The sequence below is a fragment of the Rhodamnia argentea genome, chromosome 8, assembly GCF_020921035.1.
Source record: "Rhodamnia argentea isolate NSW1041297 chromosome 8, ASM2092103v1, whole genome shotgun sequence".
Taxonomy (NCBI): Eukaryota; Viridiplantae; Streptophyta; class Magnoliopsida; order Myrtales; family Myrtaceae; genus Rhodamnia; species Rhodamnia argentea.
The window spans coordinates 5,401,233-5,417,286 of NC_063157.1; the positions used below are offsets into that span (position 1 = coordinate 5,401,233).

The following is a 16,054-nucleotide window of genomic DNA, read 5'->3' on the forward strand; positions in this document are numbered from 1 at the left end:
TTATTTTCAGTGTTTTTTGCAGATAATTCAAACTATGTTGTCTTCTGAACCCCCCTCCCCTCCCAAAAAAAAAAAGCAATGTTGTCCGACATTTTTCTTTTTGTTTTTCGCCTCCTGATTTTCCCCTTATTCCTATTTTGACCCCCTTCTGAGTTCTGAATTGTGATCATGCCAACTTTTCAATTCATTCTACCCAGCACTTGCATAGCTGAAAATACTGCACTCAAGGACCACCGATGACGAGTCACGCCACCCACAGGTGATACAAGTCCAAGAAAGATTACTCAAGAAAATGTGGAATTGAGAATTTCACATTTCGTGGGGGATCTCGTTGAGGAACACCCTCGTAACATTTTTCAATGCAAGGACTGAGTATGACACGAGAATAATTGTGTTGCTGGAAATGATAAAAATTTCTTTTATTTCGATTTTTTAATAAATGCATGGGGACAATCGTTTTACGAGATCAGTTGCATAGAAATGTTAGTATGGAACTCCACAACGGAAGATTCGTTCGAACGACTAGATGAAGTAGTTGGAAGTAGCATTTGCCCATGCCATTAGTTGTTGACATCCTTTTTCCTGCAACACACAACAACTCACCATTGATCAAACTCTTCAAGAAACATACATATAATCAAATGATCCTCCTACATACTTCCAAAAATCCTTCTCGCAACATCAAAGCAAATATAAGTCCCATCAAATAATCATAGGGAATTTAGCAGCGGCCTTTCAACTTTGCTTGCGGGCTTGCAGTGTAAAGCTCCCTCAAGTAGTCATACAACATACTCCTTCTTATAATTGCCTTGCGGTTCCTTCAACAGTTTTAGCTTTGTTCTTATGCACCGACTCAAAGTGACATATTACTCCTAGCTGTTTTCTAACTAGTTTCGTCAACTCATGTGCATTGACTCTAGGCCTTGCAGAATTGAGAATCATGAAGAGTTTACTAAGTAAGCACAAGAAACTCTCTAATTGTTGAAAATGATATCGTATATATGCTCATCAATGTACTATTTCAAATAGAATGACCCAATATTCCTATCAAAAGCATCATAAATCTTCCGATTACGATTGATCTGGGCACACCTAGCTCTTACAAATCTAGGTGTTCTTGGCGTATATAATTGCTCTTTTGCTCAACCACAGCATACCTCAAAATTGTATTTTTTTTTTTTTAACTTAGTTGCATCCTCGAATGTTATCCCAACAATAAATATCGAATTTCTATCATTCCGATCATATAATGAGACAAACTTCTCCTCTTTGAAATAACAACCTCAACTTCCTCGTCACCCGCATCATCTAAACCCAAATAAAGATTTTCTTCCTCACACGAATGATAATATTCTGTTTCTTACCCAGAAGCATCTGCCAACTGAGCTTCTACCTAGTTTGATAAAAAAAAAAAAACCGAGCTTCTACCTCAACCTTTAATTAGAAAGTACCAGCTGCCCCAATGTTAACGCAAGTTATAAGTTTTATCTCGCTGAAAATTCCTTTAACTTTCTCCTTGCACAACTAGTTCAAAATCATCATTGTCACTCAACAAAAACTCTTGCGTGGCTTTTTTTAATAAAATGGTCTACATACATGGCTTTCTTATGAAAAACAGTCCGATGTGCCGTTTTATACCTAAGCGTCGTCGTATTCTCTTCAAATTGAATCTCTCTCGAAATAAACAAATCTTTTTGTCACCGCTTGTTCTCCCTCTCGCCTTTCCTTCCCTCATTTTTAAGCTCTTCGGCTTCGACGTTGACCCATTGCCTCTTTCTACCATGACTGGATCCACACCGTCCTTGACTGAAACGGCCTCAACTTCGCCTCCTGGGTTTTGGCCTCTTTGTGCCCAATGGTGCCATCATGAGCTCAATTTTCCGTCGCCGATCGCCTCGGCCTCATGAAGTTCGTGTTGCTGAACGACCGGTTGCCTGAGTGGACCTGCTTCATGCTCGACAACAACAAGGATGGCCACATGCTGGCCGAATTGTACTCCCTATATTCAGATTAAATTGTCTTAGGGTTTAAATAATATAGGAAAATTGATCGATTTTTCCGAATCAAGGTCCGAAGAATTTGAGGAAATTGCTTGATTTGTCCAAATTAGGTTTTGCATTTGGACAAAGATGTTGAAGAACGTGGTTTAGGGCTATTAATGCCAACTTGGAACGTCGTGCCAGTTAAGAAAATTAATAAAAGGCTACTGTCCCAACTTGTGATGGCATGAAGTGATCATTTTTATTTATTAATAAAAATAACGTTTAAATATCCAGCGAAAAGTTTTGACATCAAAGTGAGCGCCGTACGAAAAGTTTTAGCATTTTTAGTGTCCTTTTTCCTAGCCTAATAGGTGTGAGTGATCCGACAAATTGGGTGTTTTGATCCTGACATGAAACAACCAAGATGAATGAGGGTCATGAGATAAAAAGACACTTCCATTTTGTAACTTTATGCAAATCTCCTTTTTTTTTTGTTGGTCACGTTATGCATATCTCCTTCAAATGCTTTACAATAATGAGTTTGGCTATGTACAAGAGGACTCCTAGTTCGCAGTAGCAGCAAAAAGGTTGATTGGTAATTCTCATAGCATATGGCAATTTGACTTCAAACGTCTTCTGACGGCGACTGATCAGTGGACTTGGCCAATTGCTCCTCGGTTCCCTTACCTTCCTTTGGAATAACTGGCAATTTCTTGGCAGGATAGAGAACATAGTGTTGAAGCATGAAAAGCAGGTAAAAGAATATAGACACCTGGAACATCGAAGAAGATTAATACCATACCCTTAATCCATCCCAGTTAACTGCAGAAGAACGCTAATGCATAAAAGTCAATTCCTATCCCGAAATTTTTAAGGACAAATTCTTTGCAGCATTTTTTGAGACGGAAAAATACCTCGAAATATCCTATAGCAAGTCTAACAAAGCGAGATCAAACACATACGGCACGGAGGAGATGATGGAAACGTGAAGCTTCAGAGCATGTTCATGCCAGAGATTAGGGTAACAAGAATTACCTGGGTTGGATGAGCGACAACATACGAGAAAATCAAGTTAAGATGTCGCCAATACGCTGAAACATAATTCCGAGAGATAAAAGGAAAGAAATCGAAATTATCTCGTTAGTTTTGGATAAACCTCCCTCGACCTATGCCATAAACCCTAACGTAAGCACCGCCCTCGCCCTCTCCCTCTCTCCCTCTCCACGTGGCGACCTACTCGTCAGACTCAGAAAGCGATATGGCTGAGGGATTTTATCTTCCTGATCAAAGCATTGGAGGGACTAGGATTGGTAAGATCTTCGTATCAAATACAGTAATCGGTATGGGAAGTGGTGGGTCCAGAGTGTTCGAGGGCTTGTACGATGATGGCACACCTGTTGCGGTCAAACGAGTCGTACATGATCAGTTTAATCTTGCCTATTGGTGTCCTCAGTTGATTCATCCAAATATTGTTCGGTATTGGGCAGCTGAGTATGACGAGGATTTCATGTATTTTCCTCTAGAGCGCTGTACTTGCAGCTTGTATGATTTGATTCTAGCACTTTCAGCCCCTTCAGATTCTTCAGATTTATCTGTCTCCCCTGATGATTCACCATCAATGGTTATGTATAAGAGCAAGTTGAGATATGTTAGGGATACGATGCAAGATGTTAAGTTGTGGATGGTTGGTGGCCGTCCCTCACCCTTGTTGCTGAAACTGATGAGGTATTAGTCTAGCTGTCATGGATTTGTATTTGTAGTGAGCTTGCTTTCATATGCCTTCATGATTCAGAAGGATCTCATCGAGATCACTACCTTCTTGAACCCTTTATTTGCTTGCTAAATTTTGTGTTTGTAGCTGTCTTCCCATGTAAATCAATTAGTCATTATCTATCATGTAGTGTTTGGTTTTCCCATTTTGGTAGAATTGGTATACCTTCTCTCCTTTTGATAGAGATTTGTGAATGCTACAGAATCCCTATACACCAATAAAGTACATGATGATGTGATTGATACGGACCATCTAATTTTGTTTCCAATGATTTTGAGTGGCCAGGATACTATTTGGTTGCATTCTTTGTTTAATTCATACTGTCTACACTATACAGGGAGGTGGTATCAGGACTCGGCTATTTGCATGGGTTGGAAATACTCCATCAGGACATAAAGCCTCAAAATATCTTGATTACTGGGAAACCGTTAGTTGCTAAGCTATCTGATATGGGATCTTACACCAGTAAGTGCTCATGAAAGATTTAATGCCATTGTTTCCCTTCATTGACTGGGGAATCTATCACATCCATATGTATATTGTCCTAGTCGTGACGGCTTTTTTGTTGTTGATGATCTTTGATGTCTATCTTGCAGATAGTGGAACCCCAGGATGGCAAGCACGGGAGGTGCTTCTTCCTGGTTGTTTTCCAACTCCCGCAATTGATATGTTTAGTTTTGGTTGTGTCCTTTTCTTTTGTGTCACTGGTGGAAAACATCCATTTGGAAGACTTCGTGAATCCAATATCTTAAACAATGCCATGGATCTGTCCTCGGTGTCCTCCATACCGGAGGCTCATGATTTGATATCGGATTTACTAAACCCGGATCCTATATTGAGGTGAGAGTTCTCTGTCATTGAGCTAATCGAATTTGAATTGTTAAAGAGATGGCACCAATTGATGCTTTTGAACTCCAGAAGTCGGTCCATCTCGGCCTTGTTCATGTAATTGATTTATTTGAGCATTCTGGTCAATAGTTAATTGCTTTTAGTAACTAGCAGGCCAAAGGCATCAGAGGTGCTTCAGCATCCATTTCTCATGAATTCAGAGACAAGACTGTCCTTTTTTAGTGGCTTCAGGGATAGAGCAGTTGCGATAGCACACTCCATGGATGCTCCAAAACTAGCTAAGGTACTCTCATTCTTTCTCTCTATCTCTAGGATTGTGATAATATCCGTAGCCGCATGCATACAAGGCTTCATGCTTTGATGTTTATGGTAGGAGATTGGACGATTTCCTGCACTCTTGATGGAGTCCTGTAAGGTGGTGTCTCGATTCTGCAAAAAAGATGTCCTTAGGAAGCACTTGAAACTTTTTAAGTGATGTTTTCACCCTTTGGGATCAGTGTTGGAAGGATCTTGAGGAAGAAATTAGGCGTCAATTGCGCATGGCCAAGTTATACAGCCGGATATTTGGTCGTTCCCTTTTAGCAACAGCATTGGCATGTAACGGTATTTATTTCAGCTTATCGACCTGAATCTGATCTTGGTAGAAGCCTGTTTGCAGTGATATTGCTTGTGCACCTTGGTTTGATCCTTCTATCTAGGCACTGATTATATTCATGGTTTGTTTGAAAGTTAGGATTGTGTGGTAGGACATCAGTTTTCGTAAATATTAGTGCAAAAAGCTTGCAACCAAACCAGCATTATGAAAAATTGGTCAATATTTGCTGTGTAGTTTACGAGCCGGAGACTAGCTGATTGTGTTCGCTTTGCGTTAGAATTAATTTGGTCCCGTGGATGTAGCGGCCAGCATGCCGTAGGCTTAAATAGTAGGTAGTAAACTGTTCCGAGTTCCCCAAGGGAAGCTTGAGAGGAGGTAGCTCTTGTAAAAATCATTTGAGGCAACATTAACTTTTGTATTCTAAAGGGATGGACGATAAGTTCGGTTGGAAACAATGCTGTATGTTAAAATTTATATGCGTTAATGGGAAATTTAGGCGTATGTTAAAATTTATGGGGTCCTTCAATTTCAGCGCAATATCTTCCATCATTGCATAATTAGAGACTCTGCATTAGAGTGCAGGGTGACCAAAAGAGGAAGATTCAAAGACTATTTCCATCACCTCGAAAGCCCCTGATATATTAGGGCCAACTAGATGTCAATGTTGGAAGGATCTTGAGGAGCAAGAGCCACAACTGTATTGAAGTAGAAAGCATTAAAACATGCATAGATGACTTATATTGTGTTTACTACCCGCTTTAATCGATTTTGAACATAATGGATTTTTGGGGTTCCAATCAAGTCTCTCATTACTTCCAAAGCCGCAAGATAGCGAGAAAGAACAAGACTAGCGTCAATGTACGTAGATGGGACATGGGATGCTGGAATGTATGGTGAATCCAATTGCCCTTGCTTTAGGGTCTTAAGAGTCCTGATTGACTGAAACATATAAACAAGGTCTCCAGTAAATGAAAACGAATCGAAGCTATGTTAAAATAATTTTCAGCTCAAGATTAGCGTGGCTGACCCCTGCCTTGGCATTTCAAAGAGGTCTCTGAATGCTCCGCGCATCTCGTTGACCTGCCAAAGTAGATCATAAATTGCAGTATAAACCACATGATATGCGTCGATTTTCTGAGTCATAACGTTAAGGCACTTTAAGCATTCAATTTTTGGAATTGTTGAGAATAAGTGCAGAGCTCCATTCTTTTGTGTGAATGTGAAGTCAAGCAAAAGAAAAGCAGCAAACTACGGATGACGAAAACCGGCAAAAGTTTACCCCTTCCATGGTGGGTTTGGACGTTTTCTTAAATTCAATGGGTCTACCAACCACCCCATGCATCGGATTCTGGAAGGGTAAAGGACACATGTGAAAGAGAAAACCATGTAACACACGTACTGGATGTGTGGGAGCATCACAGTTGTACTTTAGACGTGTAACTCATTGAAAATCCTCAACAATCCCATCTTCCTAATTCAGTAAAGAGAGTCATACATACCTGAAGATTCCCCAGAAGAAAACTGGGGTAAACTTAATTGCTCTAGAAAATTGCAGGTACAACTTTCCACCAGGCTTCCACCACTTGTAGACATTTGACTGTAGCAAGACAAGGACAAAATAGCTATGTGAGCTTTAATTATTAAATCTAACAAGCTGCATTAGACAACGAATGATGTGGGAATGGCCCAATAAAAAGAGCGGAGAAGAAAGGCGAAGACAAAAGTTACTTGACCATTGCAGAAAACTGGAACCAAGGGGCAGCCCATCTCCATAGCTATGCAGACAAATCCTTCCTTGATTTAATAAAGACAATCTACAAAGGGAATAGATTGCACATGTTAGAATTTGCATTTGTTCTAACGCATTTGTACTATCATACACAGATAAAAGGATGGAAAAACAGCCAATGGGGCATTGGACAAGTTGGTCGAGCTTCATGGGTCTTAAGTTCGACTTCCAACGATCACGTCTTGGGGACTTATCCGGTGGCATTGGCATACCCCCACCACTCTGAGGAATAGTCCATTGCACCTAAAAAACCTTGGTTATATATATATAAAAAAAAGACGAAAAAACAAATTGTTGGCTGAACTCTTTTGTTTGAATAATTGATTCAGAATATATGCATTTATTTGTTCCGTCCATGCTGGAGAAGGAAGCTGTTTATGCAATTGAGGACTCAAAAACCGTTTATAAGTTCCCAATACAGAAAGGAGAAAGTGGAAACATATTGTTGAAGTAGAGCTGATGGCTTATTGCAATTAATGAATCCTCGATACTATTCCACTAATCACTGCATAAGCCCAAGTCAAGAATCGATAACTACCCCCATATTCTTGGTCAAAAATTATTTTTGAACGGTCAAAATTGAGCATGATTATGTTTAGGGCACCGCAGGGGTGTGCAACTAAGGTATCCTTCAACTTCTCCAGATACAACAGCTTCACTAAGCAAACCATAACCAGCATACCAGGCAGCGAACTAATGAGTGCTACTGCTATTTATCATGCCACGAAGTCAAGCGTCCCTGATCTCACTAATAATTGGCAAAAAAGGTGTAAATTCAGTGAAACATATTGCCTGATAGAGCAGGTAGTTTTACCTTGTTAAAATAATGAATGAATTTGTCCATCTGTTTGAACCAAGACTCGGCGTATTGGTACTGGTAATGATCACCCATGGTCCACATACTGTGATTTGTTCTTGTAATATTTGCCTGTTCGTTGGGAAAAATGAGTTCAAAAATGTGTACCTCAATCATGTTTACTTGCATATAATCACTTGACAATGGTCAGTCTCGGTCAGAGACAAACCAAGATCCAGATAAGCTGTTGTCTGCAAAAAGCTAAGAGTATACCTGTATCATTGCAGCTCTAATAAAATCATTCACTCTTTTTTTGACATTGTAGTTGTAGAGGAGAGTATTATCCTGCAGTTCGAATATCTCAATTGTGAATCCGTATGCCGGAAAAAGAAAAAAGCTTGGAAGTGATTAATTTGGTTGAATAACAGCACGCACCTGAACAGGCTCAAAATCATTAGACACTTCAAAATCAAAACCTTCCGGTGGAGTAAATTGAATGGAAAATGCATGTGCAAAAATCTGCAAGGGCACAGACATGTGCATGTTATTAATCTTTGAGGCAAAGTAATCAAGACAATGAAGGTAATGAGGTTGTTTCTATTTCAAACCTGAGAGGAGGAACCAAATTTTAGACCCAGGCCGTATAACCTCAAGAGATTTATCATTCTTATGATTTGCTCTGTCTCAATAATCGATCCTCGCAAAATGTACAGAATCAAATCCAATCTGCAAATATGGTGATGGTCCTTTCATAGGAAATTCAAAACAAAGCATTGAAAATTTATTGGGAAAAACAACCATACTGAGCAACTTTTTTTTTTTCATTCAAGGACATAGAGAGTTAGACAACATGATACTTTTCAAAGTCTCATGGTTGCATCATAGTGTGCAGACATCAAACTGAAAAATGACTCATCGCTACTATTAAGACTGATTCGAAGCTGAAACGAGAAAAGGTTGACATTGAGAAAACCTTAGATAGAATCTTCTACCTCAGCTTCGAGTAGGTGAGCTTGCACGGCAGAATGTCCAAACGGATCAATTTGCCATCCAACTCAAGGAACTTCGTTAAATTGCAACTTTATCAGGCCATGACCCAGAGTTGTTTGGTCAATCATGTCAATGTAATGAGTTGTTGCCTCGTCGTGCATACACCATCCGCTAGTTCTTCAAATTGCCAACATTACCTTCAGGACAGTAGTAGTGCAGAAATTGCCATAACCCTTTTAAATGCTTACTGACTGCATACATGAATTCCAATTGGGCAGCATTCACAAGTTTCCTCACTTGCTCTTGCGTTTCTGGATGTTGCTCTAACCACCATCTTTGGAAAAAACCCTGTGATTTTCATGAAATTCGTTAGTGACTGTATCAAGCTCTAACAAAGTTCCTTGTCGTATCCACCATCCGCCAGTTCTGCAAATTGCCAACATTACCTTCAGGATAGTAGTGGTGCAGAAATTGCCATAACCCATTTAAATGCTTACTGACTGCATACATGAATTCAGATTGGCCAGCATTCACAAGTTTCCTCAGTCCCTCTCGCATTTCTGGACGTTGCTCTAACCACCATCTTTGTAAAAAAACCTGTGATTTTCATGAAATTCGTTAGTGATTGTATCAAGCTAAGCTCGTTTGTAGGCGGACAGTGGACGGAATGAGCAAAGGTCTGAAACCACGACTGTTCACAGTTTGTCTTCTCTCTCTCCTCTCTCTTTGCTCAATCAACGGTACTAGATGAGGGCTCTGAGAATAAGCAATTAAGGGGTGTAAACCGACGCTGATAAGATTATGAGAACCAGCATGCAAGTCAACGAGAATATAATGCAAAAGGTGAGTGATGTTCCAAAGATTGGATTGTTCGAGGCATCAAATCTTTCTTATGTGTTTAGATTATTAAAGGCTATCATGATGGTCGATAGGATTGAAGTTTTACCACAACGCTTTAGACCAGCAGAGTCAAGCTGATCATCTAGATTCAAGCCTGTGATAGCAAAATTGACTGATTGCAGAGAACTCAAAATCATGGTTTGAAGATTATCAAAACAAAAACAAGCCTTCAGAGATATACATCAGAGAGAGTCTAGAATTAATAGAATTTACCATCTCGGCGAACACAAACTTCCTATTGGGATCTTGCACCAACGCTTTAACAACAGAGTCAAGCACATTCTTGGCTCAAGCGCTCGGCACAATCAATAACACAACAAACCATTTTTCCATTCACAGAACTGCATAATTATTCATCAACCAGACCATATAGCCAAACTTCAGTATGCCCTTTGTCACACCCCAATTCCTACGAGAATAGGGTAATGACACGGTCATCCTTTCACTCAAAGGATGCAGCCTCAAAATATAACCTGTTTAACTTGATATATATATATACACACACATACGTTCAGATATATATAAAAAGGTTTTGTGGTTACGATAACAGAGCCTTCTATAAACCAACACAAAATACGCGTAGTCAGCAAAGATTTTAGAAGCTCATTGGCTATACATGCAACTTATACAAAAAAATCCCCTATCAAAAGACCCCCTGCTAACGAAGTGTTCTCCTACTTGTGCATCACTGAAGAACCTAAAAAACAAGTAAGACGAAAGGAGTGAGCTAACACGGCTCGATGAGTAATACATTTCTTCTAAGCAGATCGAACAATCACTGTGCACCTTTATAAAAAGAAAAAAGAGGGAGACAGAGACGAGAGCTGAGAGGTCTGGTTTTGGGTGAGACCAAAAGGAAGTAGGCGAGCAAAAGCAACAAAAAATGCAATGAAAGAGAGTGGGAGTCCCTTATGTGTTCCGGCATCAAGGCCCGCCTCCACCTCTCCTTAATCGCCACCGTCGGATGGCTTTAAACCAGCAGCGACCTCCTCATATTCTCCTTCGTCCGACTTCCTACATCGTTGCCATCCGCGCTTTTTTGTGTAAGATTCCAACGGGGAAGAAGGGACTGAAGGACCGAGCGCTCAATCCACATAATGAAGCAGATCTGAGATGGTTTGGGTCAACCCGACCCAATAAAGAATTACAAATATGTTTGGTAAAACAACTAATTCTCGATTCGATTCTAATTCTGCTCTCGAGAACACATTTGGACCAAAAATAAGAAACAAAAAATTATTTCTCCAAAATAAAAGAACACTTTTGATAATAAAAAAGGCAACTATAATCTTCTTTCACTTTTATTGGTGCCCGCGAGGCATGGGCTAGGTCAACCCGACCCGGTCAGGTTAATTTATTTTAATAAAAAAATTTGAAAATTAATAAAAAATAAAAAAAATGATTAAAAAACCCAAATATGGAAAATTCGTAAAAAAAATCTTAAAAAATTGCAAAAAATCAGAAAATATTCCAAATAATCTTAAAAATTAGGAGATGAGTCATTTCAACTTGCCAATCCTATTTTTGACCTTTCGTCTTTCAATTTTTCCCAAATGATGGTTTTGCCCTTATGGACAAAGTGTATAAAAAATCCTGAAAAATCAAATAGGGCATTCTCCATTCATTTTTTTAAAATAATTTTTAGTTTGTTTCTAGTCAATCATGACATTTGATCCCGACATCTTTAGTTACATTCTAGTCGAATCGGTTTCATGAAAACAAGCCAAATTGGCGTCGAATCGGGGACGTTTCTTTTTTTAGCCGGATTGGGTGGGTCAAACCTCATCCGACCCTGTCAACCAAGTGAACCGGTTCCCAACCCAACGGAAGCAGAAGCGCTGTGCAGCAGAAGCCAGCAGCGCGAACTCCAAGTCTTTCTTTCACATTGCTAGAGCAGATGCCAAGGAAAGTTTTATCCTTCTCCCGAGGCGCTGCATCAAGGGATCTCCATCTGCTCCTGGTGGTCCTCTGCGCACGAGAAGAGACAAAAGGCACGACTATGGGGGAAGCTTGATTCGGCCATAAATGAAGAGAGAAGTGTGAGAGCTAGAAAAAAGGAGGGTTTTTTCTAGGCAGAGTGTTGAGGGAGCTTGGGAGATATCGGGGGAGTTCTTCAATGTGAGGAGCTCTGGACAGGAAAAAAAGAAAGGAGAGAGAGAGAGAGTACGGGTTTGGGGGGTTCTCTAGTGGAAAGAAAGAGAGCTCGGTGAGCTCTCGAGGGACCAGAAATGAGAGCCGAAAGAGAGAGAGTGTAAAGGTTGGGTGTTGAGGCCCCAAAAAAAAAAAAGAGAGTGAGAGAGACAAGAGCTGAGAGGTTTGGTTTTGGGTGAAACCAAATGGAAGTAGGCGAGCAAAAGAAAAAAATATGCAACGAAAGAGAGTGGAAGTCCTTTCTGTGTTATGGCATCAAGGACCACCTCCACCTCTCCTTCATCGCCACCGTCGGATGGCCTTAAACCAGTAGCGACCTCCTCATATTCTCCCTCGTTTGACTTCCTGCGTCATTGCCATCCACGCGTTTTTGTGTGAGATTCCAACGGGGAAGAAGGGACTATAGGATTGAGCGCTCGATCCACGTAATGAAGCGTAACAGAGATGGGCTAGGTCAACTCGACCCAAAAAAGAATTACAAATATGTTTGATAACACAAATGATCCCGATTCTTATTCTGCTCTCGAGAACATATTTGGTCCAAAAATAAGAAACAAAAAAGTTATTTCTCCAAAAAAAAAAGAACACTTTTGATAATAGAAAAGGGAGTGATCATCTTCTTTCACTTTTATCGGTGCCCGCGAGGCATGGGCTAGGTCAACCCGACCTGGTCGAGTTAATTTATTTTAATAAAAAAATTGAAAAATTGATAAAAAAAATCAGAAAATGATTAAAGAATCCAAATATGGAAAATTCATAAAAAAAAATCTAAAAAAATTGCAAAAAATCAGAAAATATTCCAAATAATCTAAAAAAAATTAGGAAATAAGTCATTTCAGCTAGCCAATCCTATTTTTGACCTTTTCAACTTTCAATTTTTCCCAAATGATGATTTTACCCTTTTGGACAAAGCGTTTCAAAAAATCCCGAAAATTCCAAAAAAAATCAAATTAGGCCTTCTCCATTCATTTTTTTTTAAAAATAATTTTTAGTTTGTTTCTAGTAGTCATGACATTTGATCCCGACATCTTTAATTACATTTTAGTCGAATCGGTTTCATGAAAACGAGCTAAATTGGCGTCGAATCGGGGACGTTACTTTTTTTGGCTGGTTGGGGTGGGGCAAACCTCATCCGACCCGGTCAACCCAGTGAACCGGTTCCCAACCCAATGGAAGCAGAAGCGCCACGCAGCAGAAGCCAGCGGGGAAAATTCCCAGTCTTTCTATCACGTTAGTAGCGCAGATGCCAAGGAAAGTTTTATCCTTCTCCCATGGCGCTGCATCAAGGGATCTCCATCTGCTCCTGGTGATCCTCTGCGCGCGAGAAGGGACAAAAGGCACGACTATGGGGGAAGCTTGATTCGGCCATAAAGGAAGAGAGAAGTGTGTGAGCTAGAAAAAAGGAGGGTCTTTTTCGGGCAGAGAGTCGAGGGAGCTTGGGAGATATCGGGGGAGTTCTTCAACGTAAGGAGGTCTTGGTAGGAAAAGAAGAGAGGAGAGAGAGAAAGAGCACGGCTTTGGGGGGTTCTCCGGTGGAAAGAAAGAGAGCTCGGTGAGCTCTCGAGGGACTAGAAATGAGAGCTGAGCGAGAGATTGTAAAAGTCGGGTGTTGAGGCCCAAAAAGAGAGAGAGAGAGAGACGAGAGACGAGAGACGAGAAGTCTGGTTTTGGGTGAGGCCAAAAGGATGTAGGCAAGCAAAATAAAAAAAAAATGCAACGAAAGAGAGTGGGAGTCCTTTCGTGTTCTCGGCATCAAGGCTCGCCTTCACCTCTCCTTCATCGCCATTGTCGGATGGCCTTAAACCAGTAGCAACCTCCTCATATTCTCCCTCGTTGGACTTCTTTCGTCGTTGCCATCCGCGTGTTTTTGTGTGAGATTCCAATGGGGAAGAAGGGACTGAAGGACCGAGCGCTCGATCCATGCAATGAAGCAGAAACGAGACGGACTGGTCAACCCAACCCAAAAAAGAATTACAAATATGTTTGGTATCACAAATGATTTTGATTTTGATTCTGCACTCGAGAACACATTTGGACCAAAAATAAGAAACAAAAAAGTTATTTATCCAAAAAAAGAACACTTTTGATAATAAAAAAGGCAACAATAATCTTCTTTCACTTTTATCGGTGCGCGTGGGGCATGGGCTGGGTCAACTCGACCTGGTCAGGTTAATTTATTTTAATAAAAAAATTCAAAAATTAATAAAAAATAAAAAATGATTAAAAAATCCAAATATGGAAAATTCATAAAAAAATCTAAAAAAATTGCAAAAAATCAGAAAATATTCGAAGTAATCTAAAAAAATTAGGAGATGAGTCATTTCAACTGGCCAATCCTATTTTTGACCTTTTCGCCTTTCAATTTTTCCCAAATGATGATTTTGCCCTTATGGACAATGCGTTTTAAAAAAATCCCGAAAATTCCAAAAAAAATCAAATTGGGCCTTCTCCAATCGTTTTTTTTTAAATAATTTTTAGCTTGTTTCTAGTCAGTCGTGACATTTGATCCCGACATCTTTAATTACATTCTAGTCGAATCGGTTTCACGAAAACGAGCCAAATTAGCGTCGAATTGAGGACGTTTCTTTTTTTAACCGGATCGGGTGGGTCAAACCTCATCTGGATCGGGTGGGTCAAACCTCATCCGGACCGGATCAGGTGGGTCAAACCTCGAGGGACCAAAAATGAGAGCTGAGTGAGAGTGTGTAAAGGTCGGGTGTTGAGGCCCGAGAGAGAGAGAGAGACGAGAGCCGAGAGGTCTGGTTTTGGATGAGACCAAAAGGAAGCGGGCGAGCAAAAGAAAAAAAGTGCAACGAAAGAGAGTGGGAGTCCCTTCTATGTTCTAGCATCAAGGCCCGCCTCCACCTCTCCTTCATCGCCACCGTTGGATGGCCTTAAACCGATAGCGACCTCCTCATATTGTTCCTCGTGTGACTTCCGACGTCGTTGCCATCCGCGCGTTTTTATGTGAGATTCCAACGAGGAAGAAGGGACCGAAGGACCGAGCGCTCGATCCACATAATGAAGCAGAAAGAGATGGGAAAAATTGTTTTTCTTCTCTCGGGGCTTGTGCACATCAGCCGCGGTATGTCGGATGCCTTCGTCACCTCTCCGGATAACGTGCTCGCTAGCCGCTCTTCGGGACCGGATAAGATCGCGCCTCCTCGACTACCCCCGTTTTCTGGAGTGACAAATCAAGGTTGGGCGCCCTATTTCACTAGTAGTCTAGGCGTGCTCTGGCCCTCTTTTGTTATTCAAGGCATTATTTGCTGGTTGTGGATGTTTTTCGCCCGAGTTCATGTCTCGTAAGAATTAGGATACTCCTCTTACTGTGCGCGCTATGTGAAATGTTTAAGCGGGAGTTGGTCTTTGCCTTTGTTCTTTTTTATCGGCGAGCGCGAGTTGGTTGGTGGATGATAGAGCTAAGTCGGGGCTTTTGTTCTCGCATCTTCGTCCCTTTGAAAATCGACGACGGTGTCTCGGTTAAAGATCAAGTACACTGGTCCGGCAAGGGAATTGGTTGACCATGTTAACGGTGAAGTTCTTGTGGAATGTTCCGTGAAGGTTGGGGAAAAGTACACTAAAAATGTCATAACTTTTATATGGTATTCACTTGAGTGCTATAACTTTCAAAACGTTTACTTAAGTGTCATAACTTTTAAAAATCGTTCACTTGAGTGCCACGTTGATGTGGACGCCAAAAAAGCTGACGTGACATGCCCGAAAGCTAACGTGGCTCGCTGAAAAGACGACGTGACACACCGAAAAGGCGACGTGGCACGTCGAAAAAGCTACCGTAGCACTCAAGTGAATGATTTTGCTCCGATATGACACTCAAGTGAACGATTTTTGAAAGTTATGGCACCCAAGTGAACGTTTTGAAAGTTGTGGCATTTAATTGAACGTCGTGCACAAGTTATGGCACTCATGGTGTAATTATCCCGTGAAGGTTGGGATAGAGTTTTAACGAAGAAGAAGCACTGGGGAAAAGAGAGAGAATAGAACGGGAAATAAAAAATTAGAAATGTAAAGAAAAGAGTAAAACAATTAAAAAAATAGAGAAAAAAGGAACAAAATAGGCTGGAAGTTGGGTTAGGTTTGTTTCGAAGGTGTGCCATTGGTTTAATGGGCCATTTAAAGTTGAACGAAAATCCAGCTTTAGGACAAAGATTGGGCCTTTATTGAAAATCATTAAAAAATCATTGGCAATGGAGTGAACTCTCATTTGGTG

General features: G+C 40.6%; 1 protein-coding gene across 2 annotated transcripts; it reads left to right on the top strand.

Annotated features, from left to right (window-relative positions):
* Positions 1-3,142: 3,142 nt before the first annotated feature.
* On the top strand, positions 3,143-5,248 carry LOC115741334 (serine/threonine-protein kinase/endoribonuclease IRE1a-like). Of its 2 annotated transcripts, none has more exons than XM_030675212.2 (5): positions 3,143-3,707; positions 4,091-4,222; positions 4,354-4,593; positions 4,756-4,885; positions 4,976-5,248. In XM_030675212.2, exons 1-5 carry the CDS (start codon positions 3,241-3,243, stop codon positions 5,075-5,077), a joined length of 1,071 nt encoding a protein of 356 aa, XP_030531072.1. In that variant the 5' UTR covers positions 3,143-3,240; the 3' UTR covers positions 5,078-5,248. The 2 variants fall into 2 exon arrangements, with proteins under 2 accessions (XP_030531072.1, XP_048139322.1); XM_048283365.1 differs by having other exon boundaries at positions 4,091-4,218; positions 4,350-4,593.
* The last annotated feature ends 10,806 nt before the right edge of the window (positions 5,249-16,054 follow it).